This window comes from Mustelus asterias, chromosome 22 (genome assembly GCF_964213995.1).
Source record: "Mustelus asterias chromosome 22, sMusAst1.hap1.1, whole genome shotgun sequence".
Taxonomy (NCBI): domain Eukaryota; kingdom Metazoa; phylum Chordata; class Chondrichthyes; order Carcharhiniformes; family Triakidae; genus Mustelus; species Mustelus asterias.
The window spans coordinates 15,513,339-15,535,054 of NC_135822.1; the positions used below are offsets into that span (position 1 = coordinate 15,513,339).

The 21,716-nt window shown below is 47.0% G+C and overlaps 1 protein-coding gene across 1 annotated transcript in view; it reads right to left on the reverse strand.

Moving 5' to 3' along the window:
* Nucleotides 1-2,153: 2,153 nt before the first annotated feature.
* Nucleotides 2,154-21,716, reverse strand: part of LOC144509739 (MORN repeat-containing protein 1-like) — a 203,865-nt gene continuing 184,302 nt past the window's right edge. The window contains exons 14-15 of the mRNA XM_078238521.1: nucleotides 8,934-9,010; nucleotides 2,154-3,201 (exon numbers count right to left, since the gene is read on the reverse strand). Of these exons, the coding sequence (XP_078094647.1) occupies nucleotides 3,053-3,201; nucleotides 8,934-9,010 (226 nt within the window). The 3' untranslated portion in view covers nucleotides 2,154-3,052. The remainder of the gene's footprint in view (nucleotides 3,202-8,933; nucleotides 9,011-21,716) is intronic.

Consider the following 21,716-nt stretch of genomic DNA (forward strand, 5'->3'; position numbering starts at 1 on the left):
GGGTAGGGCCTGGATGAGAGAGTTGGTGCAGACTTGATGGGCCAAATGGCCTCCACCTGCACTGTAGGGATTCTATCAGTGGAGTGGTACTCCAGGATTGCCACTCCACAGACTTTACGGCCCACACATCTTTTCTTGGGTAAATTCCAGAGCAGATTGAAACACTATTTCCTGGGGGCAGTGGTGCTGCAGTGGTATTGTGAAATTCCCCTGGTCACCACACTCGGGCGCCTGTTCGGGTCAATGCACCTAACCAGCACGTCTTTCAGACTGTGGAAGGAAACCCACGCAGACACGGGGCGAACGGGCAAACTCCACACAGACAGTGATCCAGATCGAACCCAGGTCCCTGGCGCTGTGAGGCAGCAGCGCTAACCACTGTGCCACCGTGCCTAGTATTGGCACTAGACTAGTAACCGAGAGACCCAGGATGAGGCTCTGGGGTTTGAATCCCACCATGGCAGATAGTGACATTTCAATTCAATAAAGATCTGGGAAAACTATTTCCTCTAGTGAGGAACAATCTGAAAATGAGAGCTGGGTCATTCGGGAGTGAGGCCAGGAAACATTCCTTTGCACAAAGGGTGGTGGGAATCTGGGTCTTTCCCTCAAGAAGCTGTGAATGTTGGGAGTCAACTAGAGCTTTTAAGACTGGTACTGATAGATTTGGTTACGTCGAGTATTAAACATTCTGAAACTCGGCGAGGAGATTAGTGAAGATACAGATCGGCCATGATCTAACTCAATGGTGCAACAGGATTTGAGGAGCTGAATAGATTATCATTCCCTTTCCAACATCCCCAGTAGATTTCTCCCTTGTCATTTCCTCACAGCTCAGCATTTTGGGGGAGGGAGGAAGCAGTTAACGCTAGCGATGGAGAGGGCTGATGGAGTAGCACCGCAGAGACAGCTTCTGGCCTTTTCCTCTCCATCTGAAGCTGCTTTTGACCCAACCGAGATCGAGAACTCGGGACAGATTAGAGGCTCACTCGAGTCAATGTTGTTCATAGAGACAGCTTGAACAAGGACTCCCGGCACACAACGCACTGTTCACATTATCTGTAAGCCACTGATTCACACGTCAAAGCTTTTTCTTTCCCAAACGGTTTATAAATTTCATACAGTACAGTAAAATTTCCTTTTAAGCATATCTTCACACACATTATTTTCCCCCTTGGGGAAGGGTGGGAGAGGTGATGGGAGAATTCCCAGGCGGATTATTAGCACATCATAAACACTCCTTCCATGGGCAGCAAGTCCTAGCGTGGGACTTACACCCAGAGCTTCTGGCCCAGAGGTGGGGAGTCTGCCACCGCATCCCGAGAGATCCTTGTACAGTAAACTGTGAACCATCCAGAGAGAATTAAAATGACACGTTGAATTAATGATGCTACATGCAGATTCCAACTGAAGGTAAAAACAACACACAATTAAGGGCCAGGATCATTGGATCCAAAGGAATTGGAAGCAGCTGGTGGAGGAGGGAGGGTGGCATTGCTACGGTTGGGATGTTGGAGGGAGAGAGGGTGGGGAGCAGGGTTTTGCTGATTGAGAAGTAGAGGTGTGAGGTTTGGCTGAGAATTAAAGGCTGACTGAGAATGGGGAGACAATAGCCGCGGCAAATAGAAATAAAACAGGGTCATTCAGCTCGCTGAAAAACCACAAGCACAAATTACCAGTGGCGGGAGGAGAATTTGGTGATGGAGAGAAAGAAAGGACAGATAAAGAAAGAAGAGGTTAAGGCACACCAGAGGCCAACAAAGCAAGTGACTGGTGAAGCAAGACTTCACCACTCCAGTCACAAATAGCCCTCAACATGGATCCTTAACAGGAAAATGATTGCACTGTGGTGATTTTTAAAATCTCCCTTCATTGTTTCTGCTTCATGCAATAGAGGAGGCCATTTGGGCCATCAGACCTTTGCTGACTCCCCTCCACCCTGCACTTCCCTGTGAAAAGGAAGAATCACAACTTGGAGGCTGACTTGGTACTTCATCTGAATAATAATTCTTTAGTGGCCGGGCATTTGAATCTAGATGAATCATAGGCGAGTTTGCTCCTGTCCTCACCTTGTGTCTATAGTCATGAATAGGGTCAGGAGTGGCATGGCTTCATTTCCCCCTGCCCTGGGCACTGAGCCAAATGGCAGCTCCCCAGTAAGCAGCTAACTGGGCACAGACGATAGGGTCAACCTGTGGTACATGGTACAGTTGCACGCCGCCAAAAACTCTGGAGAAGCAGCAGTCAAGCAGATCAGTTTAGGTACATCGCTGAAGTAGTCTTTCAGAAAGAGTTTGGTGCTGAACCTTTCCTCAGATCTGACCATCCTCCTCAGCTCATCCTCTCAATGAGACAGAGAGACTTTCCCACCACCAGCTGCGTTTGAAGCTTACAGACTCTCATGGTTTTAAGGGAAGTGAAAACATTCAAATGTGTGGTTTATTAAATAGAATTTTTAAAAAATTATATTTATACCTTAATGAACTGAAGTAAACATAATATTTTTAAAAAACCTCTAATCTTTTCTGGTACAAATCTGTTTTGAAACAACACCTCCGCCAACAGCAGGGACTTTTCTATGTGTGCTTGTTGGTCCCATTTATAGAGCGGACTATTCTGGGACAGGGCGTTCACTGTGGTTTCGCAAATTCCCTTTCACTTCTCAGAACTGGACTCAACTCTGACCCAGACTAATGGGATGAGAGGCCCTTCTCTCTCCTGGCTGTGAGAGTGCGACATGAAACAGTGGGCAGAATTCTCCAGCCTCGCTGGTCTGAAAACCGGAAATTCCCGCCCGACTGTCAATGAGGTTTCACACCGTCCGCAACCCGCCCGCTAAAATTCTAGTGGCGGGCGGGAATGGGAGAATTCCGGCCAGTGTTTCAAGCTGTCCACCCCGAGTGGTGGTATGAAGGGAGGAGGGAGTGCAGAAAGGAAAGATCAAAGAAGAGGGGACCGACCCTCTGGTAGGTCAAAGAGGCGTGAGGCCAAAATAATACATGGATGCCATTGCTTTAACTTCCTCAGATGTGATGCTCTTCAGGGATCTTGTTTACTTGCTGGACACCTTGTGAATCTCTTTTTTGTTGCCCTTTTTAGTAGGTTTCTGTGGTATCACATTCAGGAGAATGAAAGCGGGTGAGAGAGTGTGACCCAGAAAAGGTGGCACTGTCACGTCCTTCACCATGATAACATATTCACCTGAAATCAGAAATGCACCATTTTTAGCTTCTTTGCATTTTAGTTTTATTCCCCCCCCAACCCCTCAAAGTTTACTTTGCCCATTCCCCCCCGAATGTACTGGGGTACACAGCTCCAAGGGAACTGACAACGTGGTCCCTTATCCCACCCAAGTTGAGTGGCCCTCGTGTGTCGGCTAAAGGTGGCAAATACTCAGCTGTGGGAAGGGGTTTCCAAGCCAAGCTGACCAGACCAGAAGTTCCCAGGTTTAATCCTAGATCTTTACGGAATTACCTGGGGTCACCGTGGGGTCGCCACAATCGGCTTCCTGCCCCCGAGAATAGGGCAGGAAGAGCGGCCATGATTCCTGCTCCTTATCCCTGTCTGGTGATTCCTACAGTGCGCAGCAACAACAAATGTTTATAGTATCCTTAAACAAAATGAAATATCCAAGCCTATTCCTAACTGTTGAGATCTCTACAATCCTCCAATTCAGGCCTAATATTAGAACATTAGAACATCCTAATGTTAGTGACACCACCTCTGGCCTACAGCTCTCTCGAGCCTAAGCTCTGAAATTCCCTCCTTGAACCTCTCGGCTTCTCATCCACTCTCTCCTCCTTTAACACACCTACCTCCTGGGCCAAGCTTTAGGTCACCCGGTATAATATCTCCTCGTGTGGCTCAGTGTTGAATCTTGTTTGATAATGTTCCTGGGATATTTCATTTTGTTTAAGGATACTATAAAAATATGTTGTTGTTGCTGCGCGCTGCAGGAATCAACAGACAGGGATAAGGAGCAGGAATCATGGCCGCTCTTCCTGCCCTATTCTCGGGGGCAGGAAGCCGATTGTGGCGACCCCATGGTGACCCCAGGTAATTCTGTAAAGATCTAGGATTAAACCTGGGAACTTCTGGTCTGGTCAGCTTGGCTTGGAAGCAGACCTGGGAGTGTGGTCTAACACAGGTCATCCCATCGTCTGATTCTGACTCTTGCCCCTTTTTAGGGTGTAACTTGTCGGACCTCACCACAAGGCGCTTCTTATTAATGCTGCAATAGGCACACATTGTTCATGGCTGGGTGAGTAGGTCTCAGTTTCAATTCCCAATATGTGGCGATATTATTTGGGACGATATAATGCCCCTGGACTCGGGAGAAGAAACAATCAGCGTTCTCCTCCTGATCTCTCTCGTGATCCTGGTGAGAAAACGTGCACTGGCGTCGGAATGAGGACAGGATTGTTCTCACTTGTGATGACAAATAGCCTCTCGACACTCGATGCCTGGAAACAAAGGAGCAGGCTCAAGAACTCAAGATTTTCTTCCTGCTGCCATCAGACTTTTGAATGGACCTACCTTGTATTAAGTTGATCTTTCTCTGCACCCTAGCTGTGACTGTAACACTATGTTCTGCACCCTCTCCTTTCCTTCTCCCCTATGTACTCTATGAACGGTATGCTTTGTATAGCGCACAAGAATTCTCCGGCCTCCCAGCTGTGTGTTTCCCGCCGACGGGAGGTGATGCGTTGTTTGCGAGCAGCGGGATTCTCTGATCCTGCTGCTGTTAATGGGAATTCCCACTGACGTCAGCCTATATCAGCGGGAAACCCGCGGGCGGGGGTGCGCTGTTGGCGGGACCGGAGAATCCCACTGGCGTGAACTTCCAGAGAATCCCAGCCAATACCTTTCACAGTCATACCAATATACCTGACAATAATAAATCAAATCAAAGCCATTTGATCTGCTCAGTTAGATCTCCTCTTCAATTCTATTTTCTCACCTAGAAACACCATTTCTGATGTGGAAGGCCATTTGGCCCATCATGCCTGCACTAACATGTCCCTCAACTAACAGAAATCTATTGCGCCCACCGGAGGAGTGGGAAGCTGGAGGGGTAGTGAAAGACTGCTGGCACCTGTGAAACTACCCAGCAAGAGTCGACACTCTCTGGGTGAGGAAAGTCTCTAAATACAGCAGAATATTATCCTTCCACAGAATCAGACAAGTCACAGCGTGTGTGCTGTGTTGTGTGGTAAAAATATTTATACAGCTGAATTCTGCAAAAGGTTGCTTTATCTTGTCTTGAGAGACATAATTTAGAATAAAGAGTAAAATGGAGATGACAAAAGACTTGCATTTATATAGCACCTTTCACAACAACATCACAAAGTGCTTTGCAGCCGATTAGATTCTAAGTGAAGTCACTGTTGTAATGAGGCAAACGTAGCAGCCAATTTGCACACAGAAAGATCCCACAAACTGCAACCGTTTTTAGTAATGTTGATCGAGGGTTAAATATTGACCGACACCACGGGAGAACGCCCCTGCAATTCTTTTAAATAGTGACGTAGGGTCTTTGATGTCCACTTGAGAGGGCAGACAACCACAGCCTTCGTTTACCACCTCATCTGAATGGTGGCACCTTGGACTGTGCAGCACTCCCTCCGTACTGCACTGCGAGGATCAGCTCAGACTCTGTGCTTGAAACCTGAATCTGCGACATTTCACCTCAGAGATAAGAGAGTGCTACCCACGGAACCAAGGCTGACACTTTGGTCTGGACCACATAAAAGATCATTTCTGAGTGGCCTGCAATCTGTGGGTTGTGTTCAGAAGTGTGCAATGTTAACCTAGTGAATTCATACTGAGCACTCAGTCACTGTACTTGAGTTTTTAATCTGACACTTAGAATTAAGATCGACATTAGTCACGACACAACAGGTGGGCTGAAGTGTGATTTTATTTTATAAAGGGCATTATTTAATAACCTTAACCACAGGTGTTACGCTGTTACGACAATAAAGCATTAATGCAGAAAGGCAGGGCGGGGATACTGACATGCTCTGACTTTAACTACAGAGTAGGATTAGCTGTCCAGTTTGATTTCCTTCACTGTTTTGTGTTGACAGCCTGGGTAACTCTTATAAATTCTGGAAATACTAATCAGCACTCCAGCCAATGCCCGCTCAGAGTGTGCCACGCGTATTGGATTATCAACGTCATGTTCACTGTACCAGCTCGACTGGAAGCTGCAGCTTGAACAAAGGCGTCCTACATTACAACAGTGGAAGGAAGTATTTACATTTCTCTAGCACCAGTTCTGACTGGATTGCCCAAAGTGCTTCTCTGCCAATTCATCACTTCAAATCATCGAATCCCCACGGTGCAGAAGAGACCATTTGGCTCATCGAACCTGCACTGGCTCTCTGACAGAGTATCCTACCCAGCCCCTTGCCCTATCCCCGTAACCCCACACCTTTCCCATGGCTAACCTAAGGGGCAATTTAGCACGGCCAAGCCACCTAACCCGCGCATCTTTGGAATGTGGGAGGAAACCGGAGCACCCGGAGGAAACCACACAGACATGGAAAGAATGTGCAAACTCCACACAGACAATCACTCAAGGCTGGAATTGAACCCAGGGCTCTGGCGCTGTGAGGCATCAGTGCTAACCACTGTGCCACCGTGCTGCCCATTACTTTTAAAGTGCGGTCGCTGTTGGAAACACAACTCCCACAAACAGCAATGTGATGATTTTTAGGGAAGGCAGTGGCATAGCGGTGTCGTCACTAGGCTCGTAATCCAGAGGCCCAGATTAATGCTCTAGGGATCCTGGTTCAAATCTCACCACAGCAAATATTGAAATTTGAATTCAATAAAAATGTGGAGTTAGAAGTCTAATGAAGCCCAAAGGCATGATTCTTACTACTAAACACGAGAGAATCGCGCCTTTTCTTTCCGTGAGCTGCCAGTTGCAATCTTATAGCACCTAGTGCAAAAAAAGCACCAGGATGAGATTCTCACTAGCAAGAGTTGAGGGGGATGTAAATCATGTCATTAATATTGAAATCCCCTTTGCGCCCTTTCTGGGTACAAAGCCAATTTCACTGGCAAAACAGGGCCGGTACGAACGGGCCTGTTACCCGATCGTACCACCTCATCTCGCCAAATGACAAAGCGGGGCGAGGTTGTAAGATCGCGCCCAAAGAAACCATTGTTAACTTTCATAAAAACACATTTGGTTCACTAATGTCCTTTAGGAAAGGAAATCTGCCATCCTTATCTGGTCTGGCCGACATGTGAATCCAGAGCCACAGCAATGTGGTTGACTCTGAAATGGCCGAGTAAATAAATGATTTTGTGAAGGGGAGGTTGTATCTCACGAACTTGATCAAGTTTTTCGAGGAAGTGACGAAGATGATTGATGAGGGTAGGGCAGCGGATGTTGTCGACATGGACTTCAGTAAGGCCTTTGACAAGGTCCCTCATGGCAGGCTGGTGCAGAAGGTGATGTCGCATGGGATCGGAGGTGAGCTGGCAAGGTGGATACAAAACTGGCTCGGTCAAAGAAGACAGAGGTAGCAGTGGAAGGGTACGTTTCTGAATGGAGGGCTGTGACAAGTGGCGTTCCTCAGGGATCAGTGCTGGGACCTTTGCTGTTTGAAATATATATAAATGATTTGGAGGAAAATGTAACTGGATTGATTAGTAAGTTTGCGGACGACACAAAGGTTGGTGGATTTGCGGATAGCGATGAGGACCATCAGAGGATACAGCAGGATATAGATCGGTTGGAGACTTGGGCAGAGAGATGGCAGATGGAGTTTAATCTGGACAAATGTGAGGTAATGCATTTTGGAAGGTCTAATACAGAGAGGAAATATACAGTAAATAGCAGAACCCTTAAGAGTATTGATAGGCAAAGCGATCTGGGTGTGCAGGTACACAGGTCACTGAAAGTGGCAATGCAGGTGGAGAAGGTAGTCGAGAAGGCCTACGGTATGCTTGCCTTCATCGGTCGGGGCATTGAGATTAAAAATTGACAAGTCACGTTGCAGCTTTATAGAACCTTAGTGAGGCCGCACTTGGAATATAGTGTTCAATTCTGGTCGCCACACTACCAGAAGGATGTGGAGGCTTTGGAGAGGGTACAGAAAAGATTTACCAGGATGTTGTCTGTAATGGAGGGCATTAACTATGAGGAGAGGTTGAAGAACCTGGTAGAAGTCTACATGATTATGAGAGAAATGGACAGAGTGGATAGTCAAAAGCTTTTTCCAGGGTAGAAGAGTCAATTACTAGGGGGCACAGGTTTAAGGTGCGAGGGGCAAGGTTTAAAGGAGATGTACGAGGCAGATGTTTTACACAGAGGGTGGTGGGTGCCTGGAACTCGTTGCCGGGGGAGGTAGTGGAAGTGGATACAGTAGTGACTTTTAAGGGGCGTCTTGACAAATACATGAATAAGATGGGAATGGAGGGATATGGTCCCCGGAAGTGTAGGGGGTTTTAGTTAAATCGGGCAGCATGGTCGGTGCAGGCTTGGAGGGCCGAAGGGCCTGTTCCTGTGATGTAATTTTCTTTGTTCTTTGTACTAAACCACTCTTTTCAAGGGCAATAAGGGATGGGCAATAAATGCGGGCTCGGCTAACCATGGAAGAATGAAACAAAACAATACTCAGATAATCTGTATTTTACTTCTGTCCTGAGTTGTGAAAGGTACTATACAAATGCAAATCCTGTCTTCAAACATGCAGGAAATATGTACCTTCTCTCTGTGTGCTGTCACGATGTTACCTTGGTTTAAATGTAATTTAAATCTTAATCTAGTTGCGAGTGTGGGCCCAGACTGGGCTGCTGCTGCTCTGGGTGGGGCAATGAGCTAATTTTGGGATTAATCTCACTAGCTGTGCTGCAGCATTCTGTGCCTCCTGTTGGTCACTCAGCTCCCAAACAGGCTGAGCCTCCTCTCTTACCCGGTCTCACAGCCTGTGGATCTGTGGCACTCTGCACCTTCTTTGATCTTCCGCCCAATTTGACATTCGGTTCAGATCTGCGAAGAAGAACAGGAAACGAGTGACTGAGCGGCACATTTTCTTTTCCCTGTTCTATCAGTGGACTGCATTAAATCCTTCCAGTCTCCTCCTGAACCTGCAGGCACTCACCTGGGGTCACAATCTGACATGTTCCTGGCAATTCTTGGCCAATTACTTGTCCCTCAGTAATTGATTGGGGTGGGGAGGCTAACCCTAAGGGTCCAAACATGCACTTTACAGTTAGATAGTAGTCATCAGGATTCCATGGGCAGGACAGTTAGTGAGATTTTGTCTGTAGACAATACACATCTCTTTAACCTGTGCTTAACACTCTCTCCACTCACATTGTCTGTACCTTTAAGACTTGATTACCTGTAAAGACTCGCATTCCAACCATTATTTTGTAAATTGAGTTTGTGTCTTTATATGCCCTGTTTGTGAACAGAACTCCCACTCACCTGACGAAGGGGCAGCGCTCCGAAAGCTAGTGGCTTTTGCTACCAAATAAACCTGTTGGACTTTAACCTGGTGTTTTGAGACTTCTTACTGTGTTTACCCCAGTCCAACACCGGCATCTCCACATCATTGCTGAAGTGTAGACAGAGTCAATGGATGGGAGGCTGGTTTGCGTGATGGATTGGGATACATTCACGACTTTTTGTAGTGTCTTGCAGTCTTGGGCAGAGCAGGAGCCATACCAAGCTGTGATACAACCGGAAAGAGTGCTTTCTATGGTGCATCTGTAAAAGTTAGTGAGAGTCGTAACTGACACGCCATGCTGGTGGGCTTTCTTAACTATAGTGTCGGCATGGGGGAACCAGGACGGGTTGCTGGTGATCTGGACACCTAAAAACTTGAAGCTTTTGACCATTTCTACTTCGTCCCCATTGATGTAGACAGGGGCATGTTTTCCTTTACGCTTCCTGAAATCGATGACAATCTCCTTCATTTTGTTGACATTGAGGGAGAGATTATTGTTGGCGCACCAGTTCACTAGATTCTCTATCTAATTCTTGTACTCTGTCTCGTCATTGTTTATCTGCAGGTGCATTCCATGTAGCCAGACCAGAACTACTTGTTGATGGAAATGTCCTAATGCTGGTCTAAATTTGGAAAAACTCTGTAATTTAACTGGTGTGGAAATACATTGAGAAATGTCTTCACCGTCCCATCCTTCAGTGACTGTATCATACAGCAGTGTGCACCTCGTGCGGCATGTCGCTCTCTGTAGGATAATTATTACATGACTAGGGGCATGTTTTGGAGCGGGTACTTGATTTAATTTATTAAGGAGAGAGCGATCAATAAGTGCTGGGTAATATTTGGCTGCAGTGATTACAAGGTGATAATTCAGCTGCAGATGTCCAATGATGCCATGAGCTCTGAAAGGAAATTTTGTTTGATGCCAGAGAATTATCAGGGCGGAATATTTCAAAACTCATTGCTGGACAGTCAGTATCCTTTGCAGCAAATAGTGAACATTATTTCTCACATTTAAAACAAAACCTCTCCAATTCTCTCCTCTCCCGCAGGTACTGGAATTGATTGTCTGGACATCATTTTGGATAGTGTACAGCTGACATATGATCAGGAAATCGAGGTCCACGACTCTTGTCAGGGTCTGATTCCACTGGCAAAGAACAAAGAACAGTACAGCACAGGAACAGGCCCTTCGGTCCTCCAAGCCTACACCGATCACAATGCCTGCCTAAACTAAAACTGTATGCGCTTACAGAGTCCGTATCCTTCCCATCCTAATCATGTATTCAAAGAACTAAGAACAAAGAAAATGACAGCACAGGAACAGGCCCTTCGGCCCTCCAAGCCTGCACCGACCATGTTGCCCGACTGAATTAAAACCTCCTATCCTTCCGGGGACCGTATCCCTCTATTCCCATCCTAGTCATGTATTTGTGAAGATGCCCTTTAAAAGTCACTATTCGTCTAGTTGCCCCTCAAGTGCTGCTATCGTACCTGCTCCCGGTAGCAGCCCTCTGACGAGTTAGCCAGTTCCTTCATGTGATAGAAGGTGGTATCCCAGCCAAACCTGTACCTGCGACTACATGGGCTAGGGATTGAATACGTTGGGTTACAAACCCTATCAACTGCCGCTGACCTGTGTAGAAATAATTAAAGATAGATTCAGAGTTTCGGATGCATTTTTCTGTGATGAAGCGCCAGATATGGATAAACTGGATCTTTACACACACACCAACATGCATGAGGTATAAAAAGGAAAGAATAACAGAGAGATGGATAATCCACTCCAGTGGAATAATTTCACCCCAAAAATTTGGTAGGTTTGGGTTGCGTGGGATGTTAAAATGTAAAATATCTCAAAGCCAACCCCAGCCTGCCTCTTACTCACCCACTTCCCATTTAAACGGAGGTGAGATGAGGGAATGTGGGTGACCAGTCGCTCAAGGAAGGTGGGTTGGTTATTTCAATATTTTGATGAGGTTACGCGTCTCAGATTTCCTCTCCCTTCCAGATTCGAAGCCGACTGACTGGGTCTCTCAGGCCTCAGGAATCCTAGCACCATGGAGACTGCTACATGGAGCAGCTCATTGCTTTTATCAGCACTGCCTTTGGGTCAGAAGGAGCAGAAATGCTTCCCTCCTGGCAGCCCAAGCAAATCTGTCTCCTACTCTGACCAACAATCCCTATCATTGTACCCAGCACCACCCCTCCGACCTCCCATCTCTGCCTCGCATCACTCTCTGAATTCCTGCAATCACCCATTAACCCTCTAGACCACACTATATTCAACCCCATCATCTCTTTCCTGAGGAACAGCAAATCTATTTGTGCCTGGGTTGTGGCCATATCCAGAGTGCTTTCTATCCAAAATGTGAGCCAAGCCTGACAACCAGCCCAGCTGTTGGTGACATTCCTGCCTCTGAGCCAGACGCTCTGAGTTTAAATAAACCTATTGGACTTTAACCTGGTGTTGTGAGACTTCTTACTGTGCTTACCCCAGTCCAACGCCGGCATCTCCACATCATTTAAATCCCGCTCCAGGATTTGATGGCCATAGAACCTGGAAATCCTTCCAGTGTGCCAATGGCAGGCAGTGAGAGCGGGAAAATGTCCTGGTCCGCCATGCTTGACATGGAGAGACGCACCTCAAACTGTAACTTCTGGTGACAGATTACCAACCTGTTCCAGGAAAAACTAGCCATGGAAACAGCCACAGGAAAGAACTAATGCTGGATATTCCAACACCTCCCACTGGTGGAATCTTCCAGTTCTGCCAAAGTCAACGAAGATCTGAATGGCTCGCCACATCCGCTGTAGGGGAGTTAAAATGCCGTGGCATCTGGGGAAACTTCAGGGACTCACAACCAGAACCTTCCCCTTCTGATTTGGAAATGCCACCACATTAAATATCAGAGCTGAATTCTACTGTCCCACATTTGCGGAGTCCTTTTGCATATGTCCGTCACTCTCGGACACGATACAGAAAAAGCTTGTCATTTGATATCTGACCCTTCTCACACCTCTGCTCCTCTCGCTCTGTCACCTTTGTCTACAGACTGTAGCTCGTTGTATGCAACGTGCTTTGCGATGACTGAGAGACATATTAAGATGTTTGTTTATATTGTTGGGGCTTTTAAAACCACCTTATCCTGGATTGTATCAATAATCAAATGGGAAAGTCACAATCCCCTTTCGGTTGTCTTGTGATCTAGATAAGCCTTTGGTAACATTGCTGGGAGCCAGAGATCACCCCCCATTTGCTGTTTGCTATTAGAGGGCAAACTATCTTGCATAAGAATTTCATAGAAACATAGAAGACAGGAGCAGGGGAAGGCCATTCGGCCCTTTGAGCCTGCTCTGCCATTCATCACGATCATGCTTGATTGTCCAACTCAATAGTCTAATCCTGCTTTCTCCCCAAAATCTTTGATCCCGTTCGCCCCACTTTGGATTTCAGTTCAAGTTCAATTTTCAGCAACACATTCTTCTTTTAAGTACAAAGTGAATTTATTTCACAAATAATGAGTGAGTTAAAACCGAATGTATCCAATGTTTTAGATTTAGGCCGGGATTTTCCAGTGGGGTCCCCCTGCAGCAGACATGGCGAACCATTCAAATCTCCGTTGGCTTTGGCAGGACTGGAAGATCCCACTGGTGGGAGAGGCTGGAAAATCCCGGCCTTAGTTCTTTCCTGTGGCTGTTTCCATGGCTAGCTTTTCCTGGAACAGGTTGGTAGTCTGTCGCCAGAAGCTATAGTTTGAGGAGCGTCTTTCCATGTCAAGCACGGTTAACTAGGAGATTTTCCCACTCTTACTGCCTGCCATTGGGAAGGATTTCCAGATTGATAAGAAACCTTCTTGGCTACCTTCCTTGGTCATCAACTCCTGGAGTGGAATTCAAATCCAGAGTTTCTGACTCAGAGGCAGGAATGCCACCCACTGCAACACAAGACATGCATATATCCACAGTAATCAGTCTTTTATCTAACGCCTGATGTGAACAGAACTAATATAAAAATCACTGCTTCCAATTTTCCTATGGCGATGTTATCAGAATTTGAGGTGAGATTTTTTTGTGAGATTTGGGTGGCACGGTGGCACGGTGGCATGGTGGCACGGTGGTCAGCGCTGCCTCACAGTGCCAGGGACCTGGGTTCAATTCCAGCCTCGGGTCACTGTCTGTTTCCTCTGGGTGCTCCGGTTTCCTCCCACAGTCCAATGATGTGCGGGTTAGGTTGATTGGCCATGCTACATTGACCCTAGTGTCAAGGGATCAGCAGGGTAATAAATATGTGGGATTACGGGAATAGGGCCTGGGTGGGATTGTGGTCAGTGCAGACTCGATGGGCTGAATGGACTCCTTATGCAACTGTAGGGATTCTATGATTTGCTCTCATTTTGCTGGTGGTAACTAATGCTGGGATTTTACTGCTGATCCCATTAGCATAGTTTATTTATTAGTGTCACAAGTAGGCTTACATTAACACTGCAATGAAGTTACTGTGAAAATTAAGCATAGAGTGGAATCAGAAAATAATTGTAAAGAGTCAGGGCCCAATCAAAGTTCAGAACGCACTCATTATATTCCCAGTTTAAGTGCGAACATTAAAATCTGAAGTCACTGAGCCATTGTTTATGTCCATATGGCAGAGCGTGCTGTAGGAAATGAGAACCTCTCCATTTTTAATGTAACTTATTCCGATGCCTTAAAAAATGCATTGAAAGAAAGTGAAAATAGAGGCCAGGTTATGGGGGGGGAGGAGAAATTTTTCAAATATGTTTCATGTCATCATGAAACACCAGAAAGATAACTTTGCTTAAAATTGTGGGCAATGACATTTTAAACAGCGCAGCAGTAAGTCAGTGAAACTAAAAACGGGAAGAGATGTACAACGGGCTGCCGACTGACTTGTTTTACCCTCACACAAAGTCCGAATTCTCACTGTCACATTGCTACTCGCTTTCTCTCTCTCTGTGCTGGCACTGAGCCCTCGATGTTCACGCTAACTGCACTTTTGCCATCAGACTGAATCCCTGCAGTATTTATCCTTTGGAATTACATTGCGCTGAATACAGAGTCAATCCAATCCTTCCTGAAGGGGCCTTGATCTGAATGGTCTTCGTGCACTTCTTATTCTGCCACTTTCGTGTTGCAATCTCGGGTAAGGTGGCTTTAAAACACTGAAAAGTAGCACCAGAACCGCAGACTGAGCCTTCTGCATTGCACCATCTGCATACTAGTTTGCCAACAGTGTCAGGATTACTCACAATTTACATCCCTAGATCCTGTTGTCAGCCAGTTCAATTGTGCAGTAAAGATGAAACAAATCTCCATCCTCCAAGGTCACTGCTCTGTCAGGTGGAGACTTACTTCTGTTGAAAACCCAAAGCTTCACTTGCTTTCTACTTAAAGATGCACAAGGATTTTTATTCTCTCTATTGCTAAGGCGGTCTTACAAACTATGACTGTAGGTAGGTTGCCATGTCAACATATCAATATTTTATTTTGTTCTTTTTCAATCACTAGACAGATACAGAGAGAGAAGGCAATGGACTCAACCCTCTCGATGCTGTGTGTGGGAGGCAGGCACAGAAGGAGTGCAATAGAGAGAAGCATTTAAAGAAACAAAAAGACGTTACCCACCCACATTTCATCAGACACCCTTGCTTTTTCACTCCCCCTTGCTGCAACATTCCCCCATGTTGCACCACTCACACATGTTGCACCACTCCCCCTTGCTGCATCACTCCCCCTTGCTGCAACACTCCCCCATGTTGCATCACTCCCCCTTGCTGCATCACTCCCCCTTGCTGCAACACCCCCATGCTGATCCACTGCCCCTTGCTGCATCACTCCCCCATGTTGCACCACTCCCCCATGCTGCACCACTCCCCCATGCTGCTCCACTCCCTCTTGCTGCACCACTCCCCCTTGCTGCATTACTGACATGTATCACTTACTCTGGCTGCGTGACTCATCCCCTCTGCTTCACTCACTACTTGTAATTCATCCTCACTGTATCACTCACCTTGCAGCATGAAGTACCCTCATGCATGATGCATCCTTGCCATGTTACTGACCCTTGCTGGGCTGGGCCAGCATTTACCACCCATCCCTAACTGCCCTTGAACTGAGTGGCTTGTTAGGTCATCTCAGAGGGCATTTAAGAGTCAACCACTGCTATGGGGCTGGAGTCACATGTAGGCCAGACCAAGTAAGGATGGCAGATTTCCTTTCCTAAAGGACATTAGTGAACCAGATGGGGTTTTACATTGGACCTTTAATTCCATCTCAAAATCCCTGTCTAGCGATGGCAAGTTGGTAATATTGGGAAAATGAGTTTGAGACTGGATTTGGCTCTGCTCCCCCCCATCATGGTTGAATGGCTTGAAGATAATTACTGGGTTGTCACGCCATTAACTGTTGGGTGGGTAAGGGAGCAAGGGCTGACCGATGACAAAGGACCACACTCAGTAAGAGCCACGGTGAACCATTGCAGCGAGAGCCAATGATGGAATGTGTTCAAAGAGTCAATGGTAAAACCGGCACAGTGAAGGTCAAAGGTGAAACATGTACAGCGGGTTGATGGTAAAACTGTCATAGCGAGGGTCAAAGGTGAAACATATACAGCGGGTCAATGGAAATACTGTCATAGCGAGGGTCAAAGGTGAAACATGTACAGCGGTTAATGGTAAAACCATCATAGCGAGGGTCAAAGGTGAATCATGTACAGCAGGTTAATGGTAAAACCGTCATAGCGAGATTCAAGTGTGGCACCGTATAGAGAGCAAGTCAAAATATTCAGGAGAGGAAGGGAGGGAATATGAGAAATAATTAGTAAAAAAGGATCTTGGCAATTGTGCAGTGCTTGGCTGATGACTAGTGGGTGGAGGGGGAACAAGGTAATAGGAGGAACTTTCTGGAGTTTTGGCCCCAGTCCATTCACGGTTTCCCAGGTGAAAAGTGGTACAATCCTGCACACAATTCCTGCTTGTTCCACTTAGAACAGAAGGGGGAAACTACTGTTAGGACTATATTCACTGGAGTTTAGAAGAGTGAGAGGGAATCTCATGGAAACTTATAAAATTCGAACAGGGTTAGACAGTGTAGATTCAGAAAGAATGCTCCCGATGGTGGGGGAGTCCAGAACTCGGGGTCATAGTTTGAGGAAGTGGGGAGAAATTTCTTCATCCAGAGGGTGGTGAATGTGTGGAATTCACTCCCACAGAAAGTAGTTGAGGCCAAAACGCTGTCTGATTTCAAGAAGAAATTAGATAGCGCTCTTGGGGCTAAAGGGATCAAGGGGGAAGGGGGATCAGGATATTGAATTTGATGATCAGCCATGATCAAAATGAATGGTAGAGTGGGTTTGAAAGGCTGAATGGCCTCCTCCTGCTTCTAGTTTCTATGTTTCTATCAAATACATTTTCTTTCGGTTCTTGGTTGAACATTCGAATTCGATTCAACTCAGCGTGATTTTGCCACGGCAGCATGCAGTGGGGAAGGGGTTAAAACAGCTGGCATTCCCATTACCTCAGCAGCAGCATTCGCTCGCTCCACATAGTGTGAAACATTCTTATTTCAGCATTGCGTCAGAAGAGAAGCATTCATCCCGATCAGCAGGGATTTAACATTTAAGCCCACAGCAACCAAATTACATCCGTCAGATCCAGCTGGTTGGTGTTTAGGCCTTACACCTGCTTTCCTTTATTATTTGCACCATGAAGGGACAGGCTGTACATTTGGAGACAGACAACCTTCAAGGCCCAGCACACCCCAAAAAAGAGAACTCCACAATTTGGTTTAAATTAAAAATTAACTCCCGGTGTCCCCAGGTTTGGCAAATATAAGCTGAAGCAATTGGCTCGTCGATCCCTTGGTTGGGTAAAGTGGTCACACAGGCCAGATCTGTGCCGGGTTCTTAGCCTGGGTTAGGACGGTAGAATAGTGAGCCGGTCTCCTGCTTCTGACCTCTGCTGTAGTGGGTACGGCCAATGTAAGTGGCAATGTGTGGACGTCATCAGCTTAGAATCGCAGGGCAGAATTCTCCGGGTCTCACACGCCCCACTGCCGCTGTCAGCAAGAATGAAGAATTTGGCGCTCAGCCAAGTCTGTGTTCACAGCAGCGGGACTGGAGAATCCCAGTTGCAGGCGAGGTTGGAGAATTCTGGCCATAGAGTCATACCAAACAGGAGGAGGCCATTCAGCCTATCATGCGTGTGACGGCCCGGAAAGAGTTGCCCGATTAATCCCACTCCTCCACTGCTCTTTCCCTGAAGCGCTTCAAATTTTTCCTTTTCAAATATTTATCCAACTCGATTTTGAAATTTGCTATTGAAATCCCGCTTTCAGGCATCCTCGGGAACGGACGCTGCAAAAGGGCAGGGCAGGATAGGGCTTGGCTATGAAGGCCAATGACAACAGTCGCTGTCTAAGGCCCACAGGCCACTTGAGTGAAAAAGCACGAGGGATACCATCAGCCAGGGAACGAAGCTGAGTATAAATCAGAGGAGGAGGGGGGAGAAGACGGCAGAGGAAATAAAGATTAACGCGCAGCTGGCAACGTCTTTGCAGCAATTTCAATTTTGGGTTTTGCTCTTGGGGCTTGGGACACAATCAGAAGCAGTTGATTGAATTGCTGCTCTGCAATTCACTGGCAACCACCAATTATCCCCCAGGCTCTCATTACACTACCCATTTAAAACTTTATGCCACAACTGGGAGAAAGGTTGCTGGAGAATGGGAACAGCTTCACTGCAGTAATTACTGATCCTTGATGGGGGAGCTGCCAATGTCCATGCATCGTTCGAAGGGTTTACCTCCAGGTCCAGGAGCAGGTAATGAGGTCGATTGCAGAAAATGCATCATTCACTTTTACTCACTGCTACTCCACTTCTCCCCCATATTGTGTTGCTAAACAACGGGGCACAGTGTCTCCTGTCGATCGATAACCCACCCTGGTAAATATTCAAACTCAAGCTGAGTGAATGCTGGTGAGCTCTTCACTAACCCTGCTCTCGCCTGATGTGCCTCTACAGCAGAGTAGGTGCTGGATGATATCCCTGCGAGGAATTAGTGATAGGTCCCAATCCTGATGACAATCGGGGATTTTCACAGTAACTTCATTGCAGTGTTAATGTAAGCCTACTTGTGACGTTAATGAATAAACTTAACCTGGCTCTGACGAAGTGTCATCCAGACTTGAAACGATGGCTCTATTCTCTCTCTACAGATGCTGTCAGACCTGCTGAGATTTTCCGGCATTTTCTGTTTTTGTTTCAGATTCCAGCGTCCGCAGTAATTTGCTTTCATATTAAACAACCCAGTGATTCCTTCTGAAGGGGGGGAAGTTTGCAATGGGCTGATTGTCAGGGAGAGGGGGCATGAGGTTGGTGATGTCTGAGGGCAGTTGTGGGGGAAGACTGGCACAGGGAGTGATCAGCTGGGGAGGGGTCCCAATGTCTCAATGCATAGGTTTGTCTGCATGCTGGTGCGTGTATGTTGGGAGTATGTGTAGATTTTTGTGTGTGTATGTTTCAGGTATGTGTATATATGTTTGTGCGTGCGTGTTGAGGGCATGTGTATATATGTTTGCATGTGTAGCAGGCATGTGTATATATGTGTGTGTATATTGCAGCTATGTGTATATATGTCTGCGTGTATGTTGAGGGTTATATCTATATATGTGCATGTTGAGTGAGGGCAGAATAGTTAGGATTGAGTTTAGCTGTGCCACCTTCAGTGGTTGAATAGCCTACTGACTGGGCTCTCCCCTTAAGAAAAGCCACTTGAATGAGGAGAACACACAACAAGAAGGAATGCTGTGAAGGTTTCGCTGTTGGTGCCAGATCAGCGGGTGGAATGTTGCTGGGTCGATGAGGCAGGTTTATATATTCCATATGGCTTGCTGCTGAGATTTCTGTTTCAGGATGGGAGTTTTTTTTAAAAATTGAAAACATCTGCAAATAAAGGACCAGTCTTTCCAGGCATTGTTCAACCATTAATAACCAAAAGTCATAAAAATCTTGACATCTATCAGAAAGCTGAATCATCCATGTAAGACTGGAACATTCCTACAAAGGATGCGTATTTATTGGAACTGTAATGAATGAGTGTAAACAGAAAAGGCAAAGAAAGCCAGATTTCTTTTATATACATTCCTGAAATGTGGTGTCGCTGGCTAGACCAACATTTATTGCCCATCCCTAATGGTCCTTGAGAAGGTGGTACTGAACCGCCGCTTGAACTGCCGTGGTGCAGGTACACCCACAGTGCTGTCGGGGAGGGAATTCCAGGATTTTTACCCATTGACTGAAGAACGCCGATACTAAGAGATACCGGAGATGAGGGGGTTAGCTTATGAGGAGAGATTGAGTAGATTGGGCCTGTACTCGTTGGAGTTTAGAAGGCTGAGGGGAGATCTTATAGAGACATATAAGATAATGAAGGGGCTAGACAGGGTAGAGGCAGAGAGATTCTTTCCACTTAGAAAGGAAACAAGAACTAGAGGACACAGCCTCAAAATAAGGGGGAGTCAGTTTAGAACAGAGTTGAGGAGGAACTTCTTCTCTCAGAGGGTGGTGAATCTCTGGAATTCTCTACCCATTGAAGCAGTGGAGGCTACCTCATTAAATATGTTTAAGTCACAGGTAGATAGATTTCTGATCAATATGGGAATTAAGGGTTATGGGGAGCGGGCGGGTAAGTGGAACTAAACCACTATCAGATCAGCCATGATCTTATTGAATGGCGGGGCATAGTGTGTACCATCAAGGGGCTAGATGGCCTACTCCTGCTCCTATTTCTTATGTTCTTATGTTCTTAAGTCAGAATCCAGTGTGAGACTTTGAGGGAGGGTGGTGTTCCCATGCAGCTGCTGCTCTTGTTCTTCAAGGTGGCAAGGGTTGTGGATTAGGGATGTACGATTGAAGAAGCCTTGCCGAGTTGCTGCAGTACATCTTGTAGATGGTACACACTGTGCACTGATGGTACACTCTGTGCACCGATGGTACACACTGTGCGCTGATGCTACACACTGTGCGCTGATGGTACACACTGTGCGCTGATGGTACACACTGTGCGCTGATGGTACACACTGTGCGCTGATGGTACACACTGTGCGCTGATGGTACACTCTGTGCGCCGATGGTACACACTGTGCACTGATGGTACACTCTGTGCGCCGATGGTACACTCTGTGCGCCGATGGTACACACTGTGCGCTGATGGTACACACTGTGCGCTGATGGTACACACTGTGCGCTGATGGTACACACTGTGCGCTGATGGTACACTCTGTGCACTGATGGTACACTCTGTGCGCTGATGGTACACTCTGTGCGCCGATGGTACACACTGTGCGCTGATGGTACACACTGTGCGCTGATGGTACACTCTGTGCGCTGATGGTACACACTGTGCGCTGATGGTACACTCTGTGCGCCGATGGTACACACTGTGCACTGATGGTACACTCTGTGCGCCGATGGTACACACTGCGCCGATGGTACACACTGCGCCGATGGTACACACTGTGCACTGATGGTACACTCTGTGCGCCGATGGTACACACTGTGCGCCGATGCTACACACTGCGCCGATGGTACACACTGTGCGCCGATGGTACACACTGTGCGCCGATGGTACACACTGTGCGCCGATGGTACACACTGTGCGCCGATGGTACACACTGTGCGCCGATGGTACACACTGTGCGCCGATGGTACACACTGTGCGCCGATGGTACACACTGTGCGCCGATGGTACACACTGTGCGCCGATGGTACACACTGTGCGCCGATGGTACACACTGTGCGCCGATGGTACACTCTGTGCGCTGATGGTACACACTGTGCGCCGATGGTGGAGGGAGTGAACATTTAAGGTGGTGGATGGGGTGCCAATCAAGCAGTCTGTTTTATCCTGAATGGTTTCAAGCTTCTTGAATGTTGATGGACATGCACTCATCCAGGCAACTGGAGCATATCCCATCACACTCCTGCTTTGTGCCTTGTAGATGGTGGACAGGCTTTGGGAAGTGAGTTACTCACGACAGAATTTTCAGTGCGTGATCTTACGGTCTCATCCTGCCCGTCGCTTGGTGAGACGAGGTGATACAATTGGGTGAGAGGCAAAGAATCAGAAACGTGCCCGATTTTTCACCCCCCCTGGTTGTACCGGCCCTGTTTTGCTGATGAAATCGGCTTTGTGCCCAGAAAGCGAGGGGTCAGGGCCGGGCAGTGC